This window comes from Euleptes europaea, chromosome 10 (assembly GCF_029931775.1).
Source record: "Euleptes europaea isolate rEulEur1 chromosome 10, rEulEur1.hap1, whole genome shotgun sequence".
In the NCBI taxonomy this organism is placed as follows: domain Eukaryota; kingdom Metazoa; phylum Chordata; class Lepidosauria; order Squamata; family Sphaerodactylidae; genus Euleptes; species Euleptes europaea.
In genome coordinates, this window is record NC_079321.1 from 33,388,252 (window position 1) to 33,405,370 (window position 17,119).

General features: G+C 43.2%; 1 protein-coding gene across 3 annotated transcripts in view; it reads left to right on the top strand.

The window, feature by feature from the left end:
* Positions 1-5,603: 5,603 nt before the first annotated feature.
* PXDN (peroxidasin) overlaps positions 5,604-17,119 on the top strand; it is a 100,741-nt gene continuing 89,225 nt past the window's right edge. For 2 of the 3 annotated variants that reach the window (XM_056856562.1, XM_056856565.1), the window contains exon 1: positions 5,626-5,735. In XM_056856562.1, the coding sequence (XP_056712540.1) occupies positions 5,683-5,735 (53 nt within the window). In that variant the 5' untranslated portion in view covers positions 5,626-5,682. Of the gene's footprint in view, positions 5,736-17,119 lie in introns of all 3 variants that reach the window. The other variant, XM_056856563.1, reaches the window with a different exon arrangement.

Genomic DNA, 17,119 nt, shown 5'->3' on the forward strand with positions numbered 1-17,119 from the left:
TATTGGAGGAGTGGGGAATCAAACCTGATTCTCCAGATCAGAGTCCACCGCTTCTAACCACAGCTCATAACCACACCATGCTGGTAGGTGGGAAGGAGTAAATGCTGGTGGGTGGGAAGGAGTAAATGAAGTAGAGAAGGATGAGGACATGTTGGTTGTCAGGTAGAGGGAAAGAGGAAATAGTGTGGGGAAGATGATACCGGGAGGGGAGGAATAAGGTGTCCAAGTCCTTGCAGGTTTCCCACTGTACAACTGGGCCCAGACCAGTGACCAGCACCATGTTACTGGATCATAGTTTTCTCGGACAGAAGCTGTCAGGTATAAGGAAGGAAAAACTGAAGACAGGAGGGCAGATAAATATAGGTTGACTGATGGGTGCAAAGGTGAGAAGGAGGCAGGAAAAGTAGAGGCAACATCAGCGGAAGGCCTTGGCCTCTGTCGACTTTCCAGGGCGACTAGTTAGCCGCTGCATGAAAGAGGTTGCTAGAATGGGTGAACCACTGGTCTGATTCTGCAGGGTTCTCTTATGTTCATCAGCAGGAACCGGAAGCTGGAAAATCCCACTCTGGTAAGTCCACAGGTGGTTGGGTACTTGCCTCTGTGTATAGTAACAGACTTCTAGATATGAATCAATACAAAGGAATACCTCTATCCAACTACTCTATGTAACGAAAAAAAATTGTCAGCATTTTAAAATGTCAATTTAATTAATCCTGAGGTTGTATGCAGGTTTCAGAAAATATTGTTTGCTGCCAGAACATACCTGAAGCATATTTTGTCTCATATATTTTATTTCTGAAATGTTGTCCATACAATGGCAACCATGTAAAATTAAAACAGATGTATTTTTAAAGACAGCATTTCTACAGTAACTTTTAAGAGTTGCTAGAAGTAACACCAGCAAGGGGCAGTGTTTGACAAAAATCAAGATGAGGTAGGAATATTTGTAATTAAGACATACTTTCAAGCAGGATGCCTCAGACCTTTTCTTTAACGAGAGCTACTTCAGAGTAATTTTTTTTAAAAAAACAGTTGCTTCCTCTCCCAGCATATTACTAAATTATGTGATGACCTAGAAACAAAACATGGACTCAGATGAGAACCAGAAACAAAACTACTAAGCAGCACAGAGAAAATTCCTATGAAATAAAAGGTTCTTTTTCCCCTTTTGTTTTATTTTTAAGATTAAATCAGATATTTTCACCATCTATATATGACCTACTCTGCAGCAGGCAGTGAGCTACTAGTACTTAATGAACTGTCTGTTGGAGATCTCTACTTTACAGTTTATTACAATACAAAGTATTTTATCCATCCAGCGTGGTATAGTGTTGCAGACTCTAATATGGAGAACCAGGTTCGATTCCCCACTCCTCCACATGAAGCTTGCTGGGTGACCTTGGGCCAGTCACAGTTCTCTCAGAACTCTCTCAGCCCACAGCCAATGGCAAACCACCTCTGAATGTCTTTTGCCTTGAAAACCCTACGGGGTCATCAAGCATGCCTTGACAGCACTTTACACACACACAGCTTTAAATCCATCCTGTATTAACTATTCTTTACTTGCCAGAAATTAGCAACAACTTTACTGGCTTTGAATCAGGTCCTCAACTACAAGGTGGAATAGTTTTTATCTAGCTTAAAAAAAGAAAAACAATGTAGCAACACTTTTATGAACATTGATTAAGGAACACAAAAGGAAACATTCATTAGGATTTCTTTGATTCCAGATTCTTGTGAAACAAGGCATGATATGTAATGCAGTTGTGAAAGGCTGGGGAAATCAGCTTTTGGTTGCTGCAGCATCCTACAAGGAAACCTGACTTTTCCCATGAAATTTACCACAGTGCAAAAAACACACCTTTTTGTTGCTGCAAACATTCACATTGCAAATGCTAACATCAAACTCATTTTGAGATTTAAAATCATACTTCTTGTTTGAGACTGTTGCCCCTGATCACAATGGATTATCAGATCTCCTGTTCAACACTTGTTGGCAGGACCCAAGCATTCCACTACTCTGAAGAATGATCAAACACAAATGAAGGAATAACATAAAACCACTGATTTTCTTTTGAATTGCTCTAGGTTATTTATCACACATTTCCTTGGAAGCAGGACAAAACCCTGCCCTTTATCCAAGGATTCATCATGTTCATTGGCAGGATGCCTATATTTCTGGTACTTAGAAATGCAGTGGAATGTCTTGCTAGTTCTTGCTTAATGACCTCTTTCTCAAACGCAAGTTTAATGTGTGAAAGCGCTAGATTTCCCTACTTTCTGGGGAATCTGGGCAACATCGCTTTGTTCCTTCCCAGCTGAAAGTGGTGAAATTCTAGCTCCTTCAAACTTTCAACTTGCCTTTGAGAAAGAGGTCTGCCAGAGGCATTGCGCAAGAAGGAGGAAGAAATTCCACTGGCCAAAAACATGCCTAGACTGCTGGGGCAGCTCCTTCAGCTCCGGACTGAGCTTTGGCCAGTTGCAGAATAAGCTTCCAGATGCTCTGCAAGATTTTGAATAGCATGCCAACTTTCATAAGTAGCAATCAGCTGATTACTTCCCTTTAAGATTTTCTGCTCTGAAAGCCAAAACTCCTTTTCCCCCTAAAGCTAATGAGATGGAAGCCTGAGCTAATAATTAGCAATAGCAGAATTCTGCTCTCCAGACTTTTCATTCCCTGGTTCACCATTATCTCACCATCTTTCTTGACACAGAGTATCTGGTTTCAGGTCACTGACAAATTTAAAAAATGAGCAAACGTCTCCAGACTCCTTGAAGCTCTTCTAGTTTGCATGATTCACTTTTCTGACCCTTGGCACCCATAGCAATTGGCAAACGTCTATTTCTCTTTGGTCACTGCCTGCAGACATTTAAAATGGCATGTATATCACTAATTGAACACTCTCACTATTTTTCAGCAGTGCACTTACACAAATATTAAGCATTTGCAGCCCTAAATGCTACAGAGCCCAGAGGAAGAAGGGCTCAGGGTGCTACCTAGGGTTGCCAACCTCCAGGTACTAGCTGGAGATTCTTGCTATTACAACTGATCTTCAGCCGATAGAGATCAGTTCACCTGGAGAAAATGGCTGCTTTGACAATTGGACTCTATGGCATTGAAGTCCCTCCCCTCGTCCCACGCTCCTTAGGCTCTGCCCCAAAAATCTCCAGGTATTTCCCATCCCGGAGCTGGCAACCCTAGTGCTACCAATAGTACTAAGCTTTGTGGCATTTATGTAAGCATTACATACACACAGACCTTTCTGATGGGTAATCTGCTAATGGGTTATACAGTTTATCAGCTTCTGAATAAAGTAAATATATGTACATCATTGGTTCTGATGTTGTTTAAGCATTAGGAAGTGTGCAGGTTGGATCCATCTCCCCCCCCCTCAGATCTATGCCCTATGCATCAGTCACACATGAGTTGAGGGTTTCTCTTAGATCCCAGTATGTGGAGAAGGGCTTTCCCTCATGTGCCATTTTCCTGACCTGAAATGGTCCTGAGGGTTGGTGTTTAGCCTGTTGGGGAAACACATAAGTGTACACAGTCGCTACCATTGTGATCGGAGTCAGATACCAACAGGATTAAATCTACAAAGTGCCACTGGACTCCCGTTTTATTGAGGACACCACAGATGTTGAAAAATCTTAAAACTGAAGAACTGTTAGGGTGCCCTCCTCAAGACTTCTAGCCATGTACTGTATAATGTTAAAAGCAATTTTAAAAATCCTACATCCTTGGAAACTTTAGGTTATTTTCCATGAGTCCAAGTTATGTTGTTTTGGAACTAAGAGGCACAAGTGTGTGTGGTGGCAAAACTATACTTTGCTTGGGATGTTAAAAAGCCGTCAACTGCCCCTGGCATTGTTTTGAGGGCTTAAATGTGGGATTTATGGTAGGCATAAAAGTTGGGAGGACATTGATTCATAGGGTCACCATGAGCTGGAAGCGACTTGACAGCACTTCACACACACAAAAGTGTTCAAGGGTGTTTCCCCTTTATTCCTGAATAGCAGGAGCACGTCTAACAGAGAGAAAGAGTATCCGAATCAGAGACTTCCATTTCTGCACGGGAGGTTTTCGCCTACCACTTTTCCCCTCGGAAAGTGAGCCCTCTGCGTGTGAACAAAGAGCCGGAGACATCTCTGGGTTGTGGCAAGAAAGGTGGCGCGTTCAAAAACCCCTGGGGCAGTGGCTCTCAACCCTTTTTTGCTCCGTTCCCCCCTTTTCACCATTGTTAGGAAGAGTAATATATAGTCAGAAAGGGGTTGGGTTGAGCTGAATCATTGTCCTGCAAAAAGTATCAAAGGTAATGTGCTAATCATTGTCCTGTAAGTATCAAGAAAATGTGCTAATGAGTGTGGTATGTTAATGTGGAACCAAGACTACAGTCAACAATAGCCATGCAGATTAGCTTTGGATTTCACACATTAACAGATCACTTCAGGATACAATGGTTCCATATTAACATACCACACCCTCATTAGTACATTATCTGGATACTTACAGGACAATGATTAGCACATTACCTTTGATACTTTTTGCAGGACAATGATTCAGCTCAACCCAACCCCTTTCTGACTATATATTACTCTTCCTACACACTTGACACTGAGAGACACAGTCCTTCAGTGTTACTCCTCTGAAGATGCCTGCCACAGCTGCTGGCGAAACGTCAGGAAAGAAAATACCAAGACCACGGTCACACAGCCCGGATAACCCACAAGAACCAACAATAGCCTCAGTTTAGTCATTTTAGCCTCTAGGGTCAGTTCAGGCTTGATTTGATCTAGAACCCAGTGGTTTGTTTGTTTTGGGCAGTCTCCGGCATCTGTAACACTCTCCTCCAAGAAGTATCTGAAGAAGTGAGCTGTGGCTCAGGAAAGCTCCTACCCTGCCAGAAAACATTTTTGTTAGTCTTTAAGCTGCTACTGGACTCTGGCCCTTTCCTACTCTCCTCCAACACTTTGTTGAGTAGTGGTCCCAATTCTCCCCCTGGAACCCTACCCCCCCCCCCCTTGTTGAGAACCCCTGCCCTAGAGGGCGAGCCCTGAGGTAAATGGAGCTGTTGGGCCGTTTCCCTCAGCCCGGCGCGGGTCAGCAAGGGCAGGGAGGGAAAACAGTTTCTCACTGGTCGTTCTCGCCCCTCCCCCCCCCCCCGCTCCCCAGCGGGCGGGAAAATTAGCGGCGGTTTCCACCGTTGGGTTCTCCTCCGCCCCTCTCGCGCCGGGACTTTCTCCGGGGGGGGGAGGGGGGCGAAACGGGGCTTCTCTGAGCTCAGCCGGCCGCCCTCCTCATGAAGGGGGGGAAAGGCGGAACGGCGGCCCGCGTGCCATTGCTGCGGGCTGGGCGGTCCTCTTCCCCCGTCGCCCACCCCCCTCCCTCCCTCTTTCTCCACCCCCTCCAAGGCCGCGCCGGGGACGGGCTCGCCGGCTCGACCGAGAGCTCAAGCCGAGGAGGCGGAATCTCCTTGCTCGGTCTCCTTGCTCCACGGTGTCTCTCTCCCCAGTCCCCCGGGCGGCATGGCCCGGCGCGAGGTGCCGGGGCTTTGCTTGGGGGTGCTGCTGTGTTGCGGGAGCCTCCTGCCCTTCGCTTCCCCGCAGCCGCCGCCGCCTCCTCAGCGGGGGAGCGTGTGGTGCCCCAGCCGCTGCCTCTGCTTCCGCACCACGGTGCGCTGCATGCACCTCATGCTGGAGAGCGTCCCCGCCGTGGCGCCGCAGACCACCATCCTGTAAGTGGGGGGGGGGGGAGAGAGAGAGAGAGAGAGAGCCACGTCCGCCGCGGGCCAGAGCAGGGGGACGGAGGGCGGACACCTGGCCGGGGCGAAGGGGAGCCAGACCTGCCGGCGCGCTCCTGGGGCTGCAGCCCCCTCCTCCGCTACGGGTGCCTGGGCGGGCCTCCTTCCCTCCTTCCCTCCCTCCGCGAGTTTCTTTGTTAGCACCGCCGCTGAAGTTTGCCTGCAGGCAGCTTGGCCGCGGTCCGCGAACTTGTTAAGCCGGGATGGCTTGGGTAGATCCGTAATTATGAAGTAGGGCTTGAGTCGGTTTTAAATCCAGGGAATTCGGACGAGGTTTACAAAAAAAAAACCCCGACTCTGATATATTTATATATATTTTTGCAATAACCCTGCTTGTGGTTGGAGAAAAGAGCAAGAGTCCAGTAGCACCTTAAAGACTAACAAAAACATTTTCTGGCCGGGTATGAGCAAAGCTCATAACAAAAAAAAATGACTCTGATATATATATATATATATATATATATATATATATATATATATATATATATATATATATATATATATATATATATATATATTTGTAATAACCCTGCTTGTGGTTGTAGAAAAGAGCAAGAGTCCAGTAGCACCTTAAAGACTAACAAAAATATTGTTGTTAGTCTTTAAGGTGCTACTGGACTCTTGCTCTTTTCTACTACTGCAGACAGACTAACCCGGCTACCCACTGTGAATTATCTGCTTGTGGTTGACTCCCGAAGTTCAGTAGCAAAACAGTGCAGCGTGCCTTCGTTTTTTTGGCTCTTGCTGCAGAGTCTTCCAGTGAGATTTCTTTGTTTCCCCGCGGATTGCCCCAACACCTTCGAGACCTTTGTGTGGCTTTGTCCTCTTCAGGAATGCAACCGGTAGCATGAGCTCTGTGTGGGTTTTCCCAACTGGCTGGTCTACCCCAGGCTTCTTTGTTATAGCAGCTTTCCATACAGCTTTGTTATAGCAGCTTTCCATTCATTCTGCACTTCTCTTCAGTTTCCAGGATGTCTGTTGAAAGGTGTTGGGGAATATGTTTAAAATGCGGTGGTATGGGGGGGCAGTATTACTGGTTTTGGTTCTTGTCTCGGTTTTAGGCAGCTAGGGAATATTTTGGATAGGAGATTGTGGGTTTATATGTTTTCTTAAAGGAAATCCTGGATGATTGTGCATGAGTTTGATTCCCCCCCCCCTTTGGTTAACTGCAACCACTTTCAAAAAGGCTTTTAAATATGATCCTTATTAGCAACTTTAGGTGTGGCATACTTCATAAGAAAAAGAGGGTCATTTGGGGATAATTTCTTCTGTGTTTAACTTGTGTAGACATAAAATATACAATAGGGAGCCTGGGTTGAATCAGACCAGTAGAATATAAGCCCCTGATCTTGTAAAGATTTATGCACATGCCACGGTGACATCACTGAAAGCATTCATATTGGGCAGAAGTCTTACAGTGCACGAACTTAAGCAAATATAAGGCACAAGCCCTTGGGTGGTGATCACACCACTTCATTTGTGATCTGAAGCTGCACGTTACTTTGCTTTCTATTCACCAGGTATGTAGAAGTAAAGCATATGCCACAGGGTGCATAATCCCATCACCTGTGTGTCTTTACTCCTGTAGATGTGAACAGTTCCAAGGTATGTTTACTCTTGGATAATCCTTACATAAGTACCTGCTGGGATTTCATACTTGGAAATACTTTTATGTAGCATATGCTTGAAGTATTGTCACAGAAAGATGTCCCAAAGATAATTTGAAATGTGTGTGTGTGTGTGGGGGGGGGGGGATTCAGATTCCTAGAAGCCTCTGTGAAAACTTGTAGGAGCCAGCCCTGAACAGGGCTGAATAAACATTTAAATTTCCATGCAGCCAGGTGCCTTAGATTTTCCATGGTCTGTCTTTTAGCCCTATTTTTTGCTTTATAAAAAAAAACTTTTCAGCTCTCTATTTTTGAGTAAGAAAACCTGTACAAATGTATACCTCTGATATATTTGTGGTATTCACGTTCTTGTATTAAAGTATTTCAACAGTTCTGCTGACTTTTTTTGGTGAGTTATAGAAGTACTCTTGAGGGGGGCATTCTGAGCCTAAACAGATTTACTGAGAAGTCAGTCCACTGGATCTTAATGGGACCTGCTTCCGGGTTAATTGTGCTTAGGATCACAACTTTAATTTTAGAATTCTGTGTGGGTCAGAGCATTAAAATGATTCAGAGACTTTTCAAGGCCCTCAGGAATGGCATGCTTTGTCTTAGACTCCACAGACTACAAAAAAAGTGCAATTATTTTACCATTTACTTTGGCTTGATGTACCACCTTTTGGCAGGATCTGATTGATTAATCCTGCAGAAGTTGTTTAAAAAAATGCACTGACTTGCACAGAGGAAGAGGGTGGTTAATGTTTGTTGCATTGTTTTAAAAAAGTACACTCACAGAGTACTTCTGTATTGATAAATGCGCATTATACCATTTCCTATCATTACTTCCTGCAAAACAACTCTGAATGTAGGTTCGTGTTGTAATTCTCAGTAATGCAAACATATTTTTGAAGATTTGAATTGATATGAGAAGTATTGTGAATCTTAAGAATAAAATATCCAGCAAGTCTTAGCAGGGTTAATGTCATTGCATTGTTACTGCATTGGAAAAAGTAGAAGGCTGCTATAATTGGGGTGAGGGTGGAGTTTCCGCCCCATGATTCCAGTCACATAGGCTTGTGACTCCTGGTTTAGCTGACTGATTTGTAGCTTGGCTATTGATTGATTTCAGTCCTCAGGAACCATCATGATGTGTGTTGTGTGGTCTGAATTATGTGGCTTAATCTTAAAAAGACTGAAGTACAGAAATAGCTGCCTTAGGGAAGGGAGCTGCTCTGTACTTCTTAATAAAAGCTGATTAGCTTTCCTAACGTACAAAGTCCAGTGGTATCCCCATATTTTAGTTAATTGTAGTCTCCAGCAGGAGAGAATGGCCACTTCATATTACCTTGTCACAAAACAATGATTTTCAGAAGTTATTGAGGTACCACATGAAAGGATCCTTCTCACCTGGTGTTTCTTTTGTTTCCATTCTACATGTTACAGACACTTTCAGAAATGTAAAATGCTATTTTTCTTGTTTTACTTGTCTGTAAATATCATCTAAGTGTGGGCTTGTGGTTGCAGAAGTGATCATAGTATGTCTACAAAGGATTGGATCCCTCCAATAACTTCTTCACCTACATGCGGGAGGTGACTTTTGTAAGCCCATTCTCCAGCAGACTCCCCCCCCCCCAATGCTGTTCCTGGGAGCCTCCCCAGGAGAAAGCATTTCAGGGGGCATTTGGGGAGGCAGAGAAGTTGGTCTCTGTTGTTGGAAATCCTTCCACCAGTGGAAATCTTCAGTGAAATCCCAGCCAAAGTTAATAGAGGACATAAAGGACCCATCATTCAAGCATTTGCTTATAGAAAAATATAGTTATATCAAAATACACATCTATTGTATATAGTATATGAAAGATATGAGCTCAAGAATTTTTGGTAATTGTACAATATCTCAGAAGGTAGCAAAACATATATTGTTGGGCTGCAAGGAGGCATTGTTTCCCCACATTGGGGTGGAAATTTACAGAATATAACCAAAATAACTGAAACCTGTGTGAGTTTATGTTTGCTTGCACTGCTATGTAAAAATAAAGAACACCTGGATGCAGATCACCTCATGCATTTTTCAGAAGCCGAGCAAGGAGTGATGTACATAACTGAAGATATTTTTTGCAAGTATGACCTTTTTTGAGGAACGGCAGTTAAAGTGTCTTCTGGTTAAAGTCCTAATTTCACAAGTGGAAAAGTGGCCAAAAGGGAGAGTGAAGAATAACACTGGATGAATGAGCTCTTCTTCCTGCCTCATGTGCAGGGAACCCCAGCATCTGAACTTTCTTCATGTTAGCCTTACGTATGACACGTGTACCCATGCAACACACACAGAAGGGGGGAGTGGGATTGTGCTTGTTAGAGCCAATTTCCACCTGTGTGTGTTTGTTCGAACATCAGGAGTGATATTTTCTGTGCACCTACAAAGGGTACGTAATAGGCTTTGTCCATAAAGGGTGGCAGCGGTTCACGTTGAAGTGAATAGAGCTCTTTGTACGCAGGTAGGTTTTGTGCTGATATTAGTCTGAGTGTGTTTGAACAGGATATTGCTAGTATGCAAAATACCATTCCCATATAAGCACTTTGCCTATATACAAACATATGTATAGCACTGTAGCATGCATAGAATAGAGAACCCAGAAGACTAGGAAATGCCAATACGCCTATTATTACCTAATGGGGATGCCCCCTAGCTTATCTATTACTTGACTTTTCTCTCTGTTGTATTTCTTAGTATAGTATTTCTATTTGTTAATATTATATTTGATTCAAAGTCTGTCCAGTGATCTGTCTTCATAGCTTGACACCATACACAAAGAAATATTGCATTTTCCTAATTTTAGTGAACGAGTGTTTATTGACTTAAAGGTTAGTTATCCTGCTTTCCAGCAATGCTCTTGAAATAGCTCAAAATACAAGCACATACATGATGCGGTTAAAAAGTGTGACATCATAATTGTCATGATGTCAGTGAATTAGCAGAAAGAATTACAAAACTAAAAAAATATATATGTGAATGTTACTAAAAAAAAAGTTCTGCAGTGGGTGAGCCCAATTCAGGAAGGCAAAAAAGTTCTCCTAGATAGGATAGTCATCAGCATCCTTAGAAACATGGACAGCACAGACAAGATGTTGGGTTGGGTCCCATGGAAAGAGTTGGCGGAACTGCACTTCCTCTTTTCTCAAGGCAGTTTTTTTCCCCAAAAGTAAATTATACCAGTGGTTCTCAACCTTTTTCCGACCGTGGCCCCCTTCCGACCTTGTTTTCTTCCTGAGGCCCCCTGTCCTACCGGTAGAAAGGTAGCTATTTAAATGTTTTGTTTGTAAATAGCCAAGGATCAAAGAAGCATAACCAGCCACACAAAATGCACACAGCAGTTTTCACCTGTGGCCGCCTTGGAATATCCTGCCCCCTCCCGGGGGGGGGGCCAAATGGCCCCAGGTTGAGAACCACTGAATTATACCACAGGGTGAAGTGCTGCAGTGACAAGGGGGAATGGTGTCCATCCAGTCACCTCCCTTTCCTTCCTTCACTGACCGAAGCTATGAGTGGAAAGGGGAGGAAAATCGCCTTTTACCTGATTCCCTCTAGTCACTGCAGCCCCCTTTCCTGTGGCACACTTTGCTTGTGTGTCTCTCCCCATAGTTAGAGAGGAGTTTTGGGACAAATGACAGGCAAGCTGAAGAAAGGGAAGATGGGGAAAGATCTGCTTTGCCAACTCTTTCTGTGAACTCTTCCTCTGGATCCAGCCCATTGTTCTGAAAGTCTCCGTGGCATGTACAGTAGCATTAATACATTTGTGTGAGAAAATTCAACAATAAGGCTGCCATCTTAGCTTTTCCTCTTGTACTGTGTCATATACGTATACATAGATAAAGTGCAAGATTGTGTATAACAGGAAAGAACACATGGAAGGAGAAACTGGGATTGGTGAGTACAGCTTTCTGACTTGTGCACATTGATCAGGACTTGTGCACAGACATCTAGGAACATACACCTCAAGGTACATAGACTTTGAATGCTCGATATGTACCCTGTAACAATGAACAGCACAGATTGCACATTCAGAAATCTGTGGGCTTTGGGGTATATCTTCAGAGGTTCTGATCAGCATGTGGAGGTCAGGATGAGGCCAGGGAGCACACGCACATTTTCCTCCTCCACATGATCATTACTGTATGGTTTACATAGGGCTTATGATTGTATGCCCTTCCTATTGATATAAATTTCTTTGGGCCTTTCATCGGGAGGCTTTTGGGGTGGAGCCTGGGGAGGGTGGGGTTTGGGGAGGGTAGGGACTTCAATGTCATAGAATCCCATTGCCAAGGCGGCCATTTTCTCCAGGTTAACTGATCTCTATCGGCTAGAGATAATTTGTAATTGTAGATCTTCAGCTAGTACCTGGAGGTTGGCAACCCTGGAGACACGTTTTCAAAGACACCTTTTTATGTTTTTATTTTTTCTGATGAAGATTTCTTGCTTGCCGTTACTGTCAAAACGCTCTGTGCTTGGATTAATAAGTGGTGGCATTTTTTATGACCTGGTTCCTTTCGGAATGCGTTCCTTGCTGTTGATCGCCAATATTCCAGAAAATGGAACCAGTCTTCTGTAATACATCAGGGCAGGGTGAGTACAGCATGCATCTTTCTTCATATTGCATACTGGAAAAATGGAATTTATTGCTACAGCGCACACACTAACGTGCATTGGAAATACAAGTCTGCTGTGCAGCACAGTGGCATTGTGGAATTGTCTTTTCAGGAAGACCCATCAAAACTTAAACCTATAAAATTTTAGGTGGAAAGTAAAAACTTTGTGTGTGTTTAAGGTCTTTACAGATTATGGTGGCTGGTTTTATGATGATTTTATAATACTGGTATTTTGTTAGTATTGGTTTTAATCTGGTTGTTTTATATATTTTTATTGCATTCTTATACCTTGAAGACATTGTTAGCTGGTCTGGATCACCTTTTTGGGGGGGAAGGAGGGGAGTAGTAAAAACCCTTAAAATAAATGCGATGAAGAATAAAGCCATTCTTTCATGTTGCCTGTCATTTGTGAACCCAATGTAAAAATTTACTAGCAAACTAAGTATGTATGATTATGATGATGCCAAATGAAATCCTTTTAGGATGCACAGGGATGAAGTTATTTTCATCATGTCCCTGCCATGAATTGCCTCTACAGTCCACCATTGCATCTCTTCTACAATAAACTGTTCAGATCATTTCAGTCAACGCTTACTTCTGCTAGAAGGATAGGGTTGCCAGGTCCCTCTTAACCATCAGTGGGAGGTTTTGGGGGTGGAGCCTGAGGAGGGTGCGGTTTGGGAAAGGGAGGGACTTCAATGCCAGAGTCCATTTGCCAGAGCGGCCATTTTCTCCAGGTGAACTGATCTCTATCGGCTGGTGATCAGTTGTAATAGCAGGAGATCTCCAGCTAGTACCTGGAGGTTGGCAACCCTATAGAAGGATCAGTAAAACAACGTAACTATGTTGGCTGAAACTGTGGTTTTTGTTCTTGTTTCGGCATATACAGCCTATTTCATTACTTTGCGTATGGAGGAACCGTTGTTTTAAAATTGTCATCACTGCTTCCCTAACTTCCACCTCATAAAACTATTTTTGGCATTCATGGTTCCATTCTCAGTCAGTTCCATGTCAGAGGTAAAGTATGTCAACATTTCCAGCACATCTGAGGCTTCTTTTAGAAGAAAATAGAGAGACACCATAGACCTGCAACTGCTGAACCCTTTTGGAATACAAAGAGTGGTTATGGGTAACTTACAATGACTATGGGCCTAAAATTCAGTGCACTACAGAGCAGTAGGAGAGCAAATGCTGGCTCAGCTAAAATGGAATGTCTCAAATGTTGGGGGAGAGGATTTGTTCATTCTCATCTGCTGCCAGGTTTGGATTCTTGTTACTGTGAGGCTATTGCTGTTGCTAAGAGCCAGCTGATTTCTTTGAAATGAAAACTGAGCGTTTTAGGATCTAGCAGCTAATGGTTTGGAAACTGGAGAAGTGATACTGTTTCCTGACAGCTGCGGGAATTCTGTTGTTGCCATCATGTACTCTGTTCCCCTATTTTTTCTGACCTCTAAAAATATTTTTATATATAAATAAATGTTGTTGAAAATCCAAGTCCCTAACAGGAGTATGGTGTGAAACTATGTCGACTTGTGAAGTGAAAACCAAGATTATTGCAATGGACTTTTGATGTTTTGTTGTGGGTCTCTGAGCACAAACATTTAAAATAGGTTTACACAAGCAAATGAAGAGGGAATAGTTGCAGCATATCTTATTTCTACACACAGACAAACAAGAGGTTTCCAAGCAAACCATCAGTGCAGTGTGTACAAGTGTAAATGACGAAACTACACAGGACAGATTTGTCTGTTTCAGTGTGTCAGTTGTGGAACTCCTACTGGAAAATTCTAACTCCTGACTGTATCAGTATTGGTATAAAGCCTTTTGTCTTTGTATAGTTAACCATGTCATATTAACTTTCTGTATATTTGCTCTGCTGCAGAGCACATTGTCACTTGGTCTACTGTACAAGGCCTAAAGCAAATGGAAACCCAACTAAGCACAGTTTTAAAGATAACATTCTTATTATTATTAAGTGTCTGACATGGATACATGCGAGGACTATATGAGAGATAAATAATAACACTGTTTCGTTGTAGAATTCTTTGTCCTAAGAGTAGTTTCTATCATAAAATATAGGGAACGGATGCTCTGGGGCTGGTCACTACCACCATAGCACAATCAGCCTGAGTTCTACAACCCAAATCCTATTTCAATGTTTATTGAATGTCCCATCTTGTTGATTGTATTGACTCTCTCTGTATAATCTGCCTTGAGTCCCAGTGAGAAAGGAGGATTATAAATAATGTCAATAAATATAGCCAGGTGCTGCTACAGGTAGGACAGCCACCCTCACACTCGCATCAGAGATCTACCTGTATAAGGGAGTAATCCTAAGCAGATCTTCTTAAGAACATCATAAACATGCTTAGGGTTGCCAGGCCCCTCTTTGCCACTGGCAGGAGGTTTTGGGGGCAGAGCCTGAAGAGGGAGGGGTTTGGGGAGGGGAGGGTCTTCAATGCCATAGTGTCCAATTGCCAAGGCAGCCATTTTCTCCAGGGGAACTGATCTCTATTGGCTGGAGATCAGTTGTAATAGCAAGAGATCTCCAGCCACCACCTGGAGATTGGTAACCCTAGCCATGCTGGATTAGACCAAGGCCCATCAAGTCCTGCAGCCTGTTCACACAGTGGCCAATCAGATGCCTCTAGGAAGCCCACAAACAAGATGACTGTGGCAGCATCTTGCCTGTGTTCCACACCACCTAATATAACAGGCATGCTCCTCTGATACTAGAGAGAATAGGTATGCATCATGACTAGTATTCATTATGACTAGTAGCCATAGATAGCCCTCTCCTCCATGAACATGTCCACTCCCTTCTTAAAGCCTTCCAAGTTGGCGGCCATCACCACATCCTGGGGCAGGGAGTTGCACAATTTAACTATTCTTGAAAGCAAGTCCCATTTAATTCACTGGGGCCTACTCCCGGGAAAGTGTTCTTAGGATGGCAGCCTAACAGAGCTGTATGGCTGAGGAATGGGGCCTCAGTAGGCACTTGCAGGGCCAACTGAGAAAGTGGCTAGGTGCAGTTCTACTCGGAAGAGTCCTCAATGTGGAAAATGGCCTAGAGAGGGTTCCTTGGGCACTCTAGCACTGGAGCCGAACAACACCAGTCACCTGGTGGTTGCTGTCTCCTGCAGTATGTCACATATATAAGAAATGGTGATAACTTAGAACATATTTCCATTAGAACTGTTGTGCTTTTACCTCCTAGAGCGCTGCTTCATACAGTGCTCTGTTCCTAGAAACATATCCACAGCATTTTTGGAGTTAATACTGTACACTTGCCCTTATGTGAAGAACTTGATTTCTTGTTATGTTACTAATTATATATTTTTAAATTAGAGCATGTTGTTTTTCCTCACTTAGCACATCTGGCGTAGAACTGTTGTAAGAATGCCTAACATGTTAGGGATTTCCATTGTGCAGACTGAGGCGAATGGATGAGATCTGTTAATGAACTGGATCTCTGCAAGCCCATGTTTCATCTTGCTTAGATGCCTTTCTGTTTAAATCTGAACTTAAATTATGAAATTTTCACCCCACTTTCCTGCACAGGGCTACTTACAAATATTTAAACAAGAGAAAACATTTAACAATGACAGTTTAAAACTAAAACCATCAACAGCTGTGGATCATGTATGCGGCAGAAGGCTCTGTTCTGACTTATGTACATGCAGTGAACTTTATTACATAGCCGTTCCATCAGAATACAAATACAACCTTGGCCTTTCTCCATAGCTGTTGCCCCAGTTAGGCAGTCTCCGTTTTTAGATGGAATTAGCATTTGAAGACTAAGCTTAATGAGAGGTTTGGGGTACAGAATCTTTTTACCAGCTTTTATGGAGATAATCCTCCTTGGAAAACTCTTAAATAAAGGAATGTTGTTTCTAAGTTTATGGTTTTTTTATTATAGTTGAAATACACACACAGCAACAAAACCACACACCCGATACACACAAGAGCCTAAGAAGTAAAAGGGAAGATGGGTTGGATGCAAGGATGTGAGGGTTGAGGGCGATAATTACCTATCCAGAAGCATGGGACATCCAAATGATAGCAGCGCTGAGAGACAGAGAAACAGACCAGCTTCTCTAGGAAATAAAAGGACCTTACACACAAGTAAGGGGTGGGTGTCAAAAAAAGCACACATTTGAATGGCAAAAAGGCCACATAGCAAAAATGAGCCCTGAGGCTGCATGAGGTAACTGACAAAAACAATGGATTTTGCCAGGACAAAAGGTTTAATTATTTCTCTAGTGGCTGAGATATTAAAGTATGAAAGGGCATGAGGTAATGGCAACATGGAAGAATTGCCTTAGTTTGCCTGATTAAGTACTGGCAATGACTTCAGCATAGAGTTTTTAGATATATGAAAATATCTTCGAGGTTTTCCCAGGGAGGAATGAGTGGACAAGAGATGGCTGGCTTGATTTACTCTGCAAGTGAGATGGGGCTGGAGGGTGAATTAGATATGCAAAAGGAACAACTGCTTAACTGGAACAATTTTTATTATTTGGAATAAACATGGCCACAACTTGAATTGGCAACAATTGGTAAGATGCATTGGTGCCGCATGCAGGCTAAATCAGGGCATCATTCGACCCCAATGCTCCTGATGTTTCCACCTACTCCCAACGAGACTGCTGGAGTAGCTAAAGGATGGCGGTACAAGGGATTTTACCTGGATGTGAGCCACTTGGTGCTTCCCCTTCTACTTGAGAGGAGGCTGTCCTGGACTGCCCCCGAGCTGGACCTGGACTGCCCAAAGTCCCTCCTTTTGATGAAAAACTTGAAACTAATTGTTTTCTAAATAGGCTCTTTTTACTAGATACTTGACTATTTATTTTGTGCATTTTAATCCCACCTTTCAAAGAGCTCATTCTTCCCTCCATTTTATCCTCACAACAACCTTGTGAGGTAGGTTAGACTGAGCCCCAAATTAAAAGAGATGGGTGCCCTGAGTTTGACCTGGGGATGTGCTGCCATTTTAAGAGTGAGTTCCCAACCGAGAATTCTTTTAAACTGCATCTTTGAAGCTTGATTCTAGTCGGGACCACCATAGTG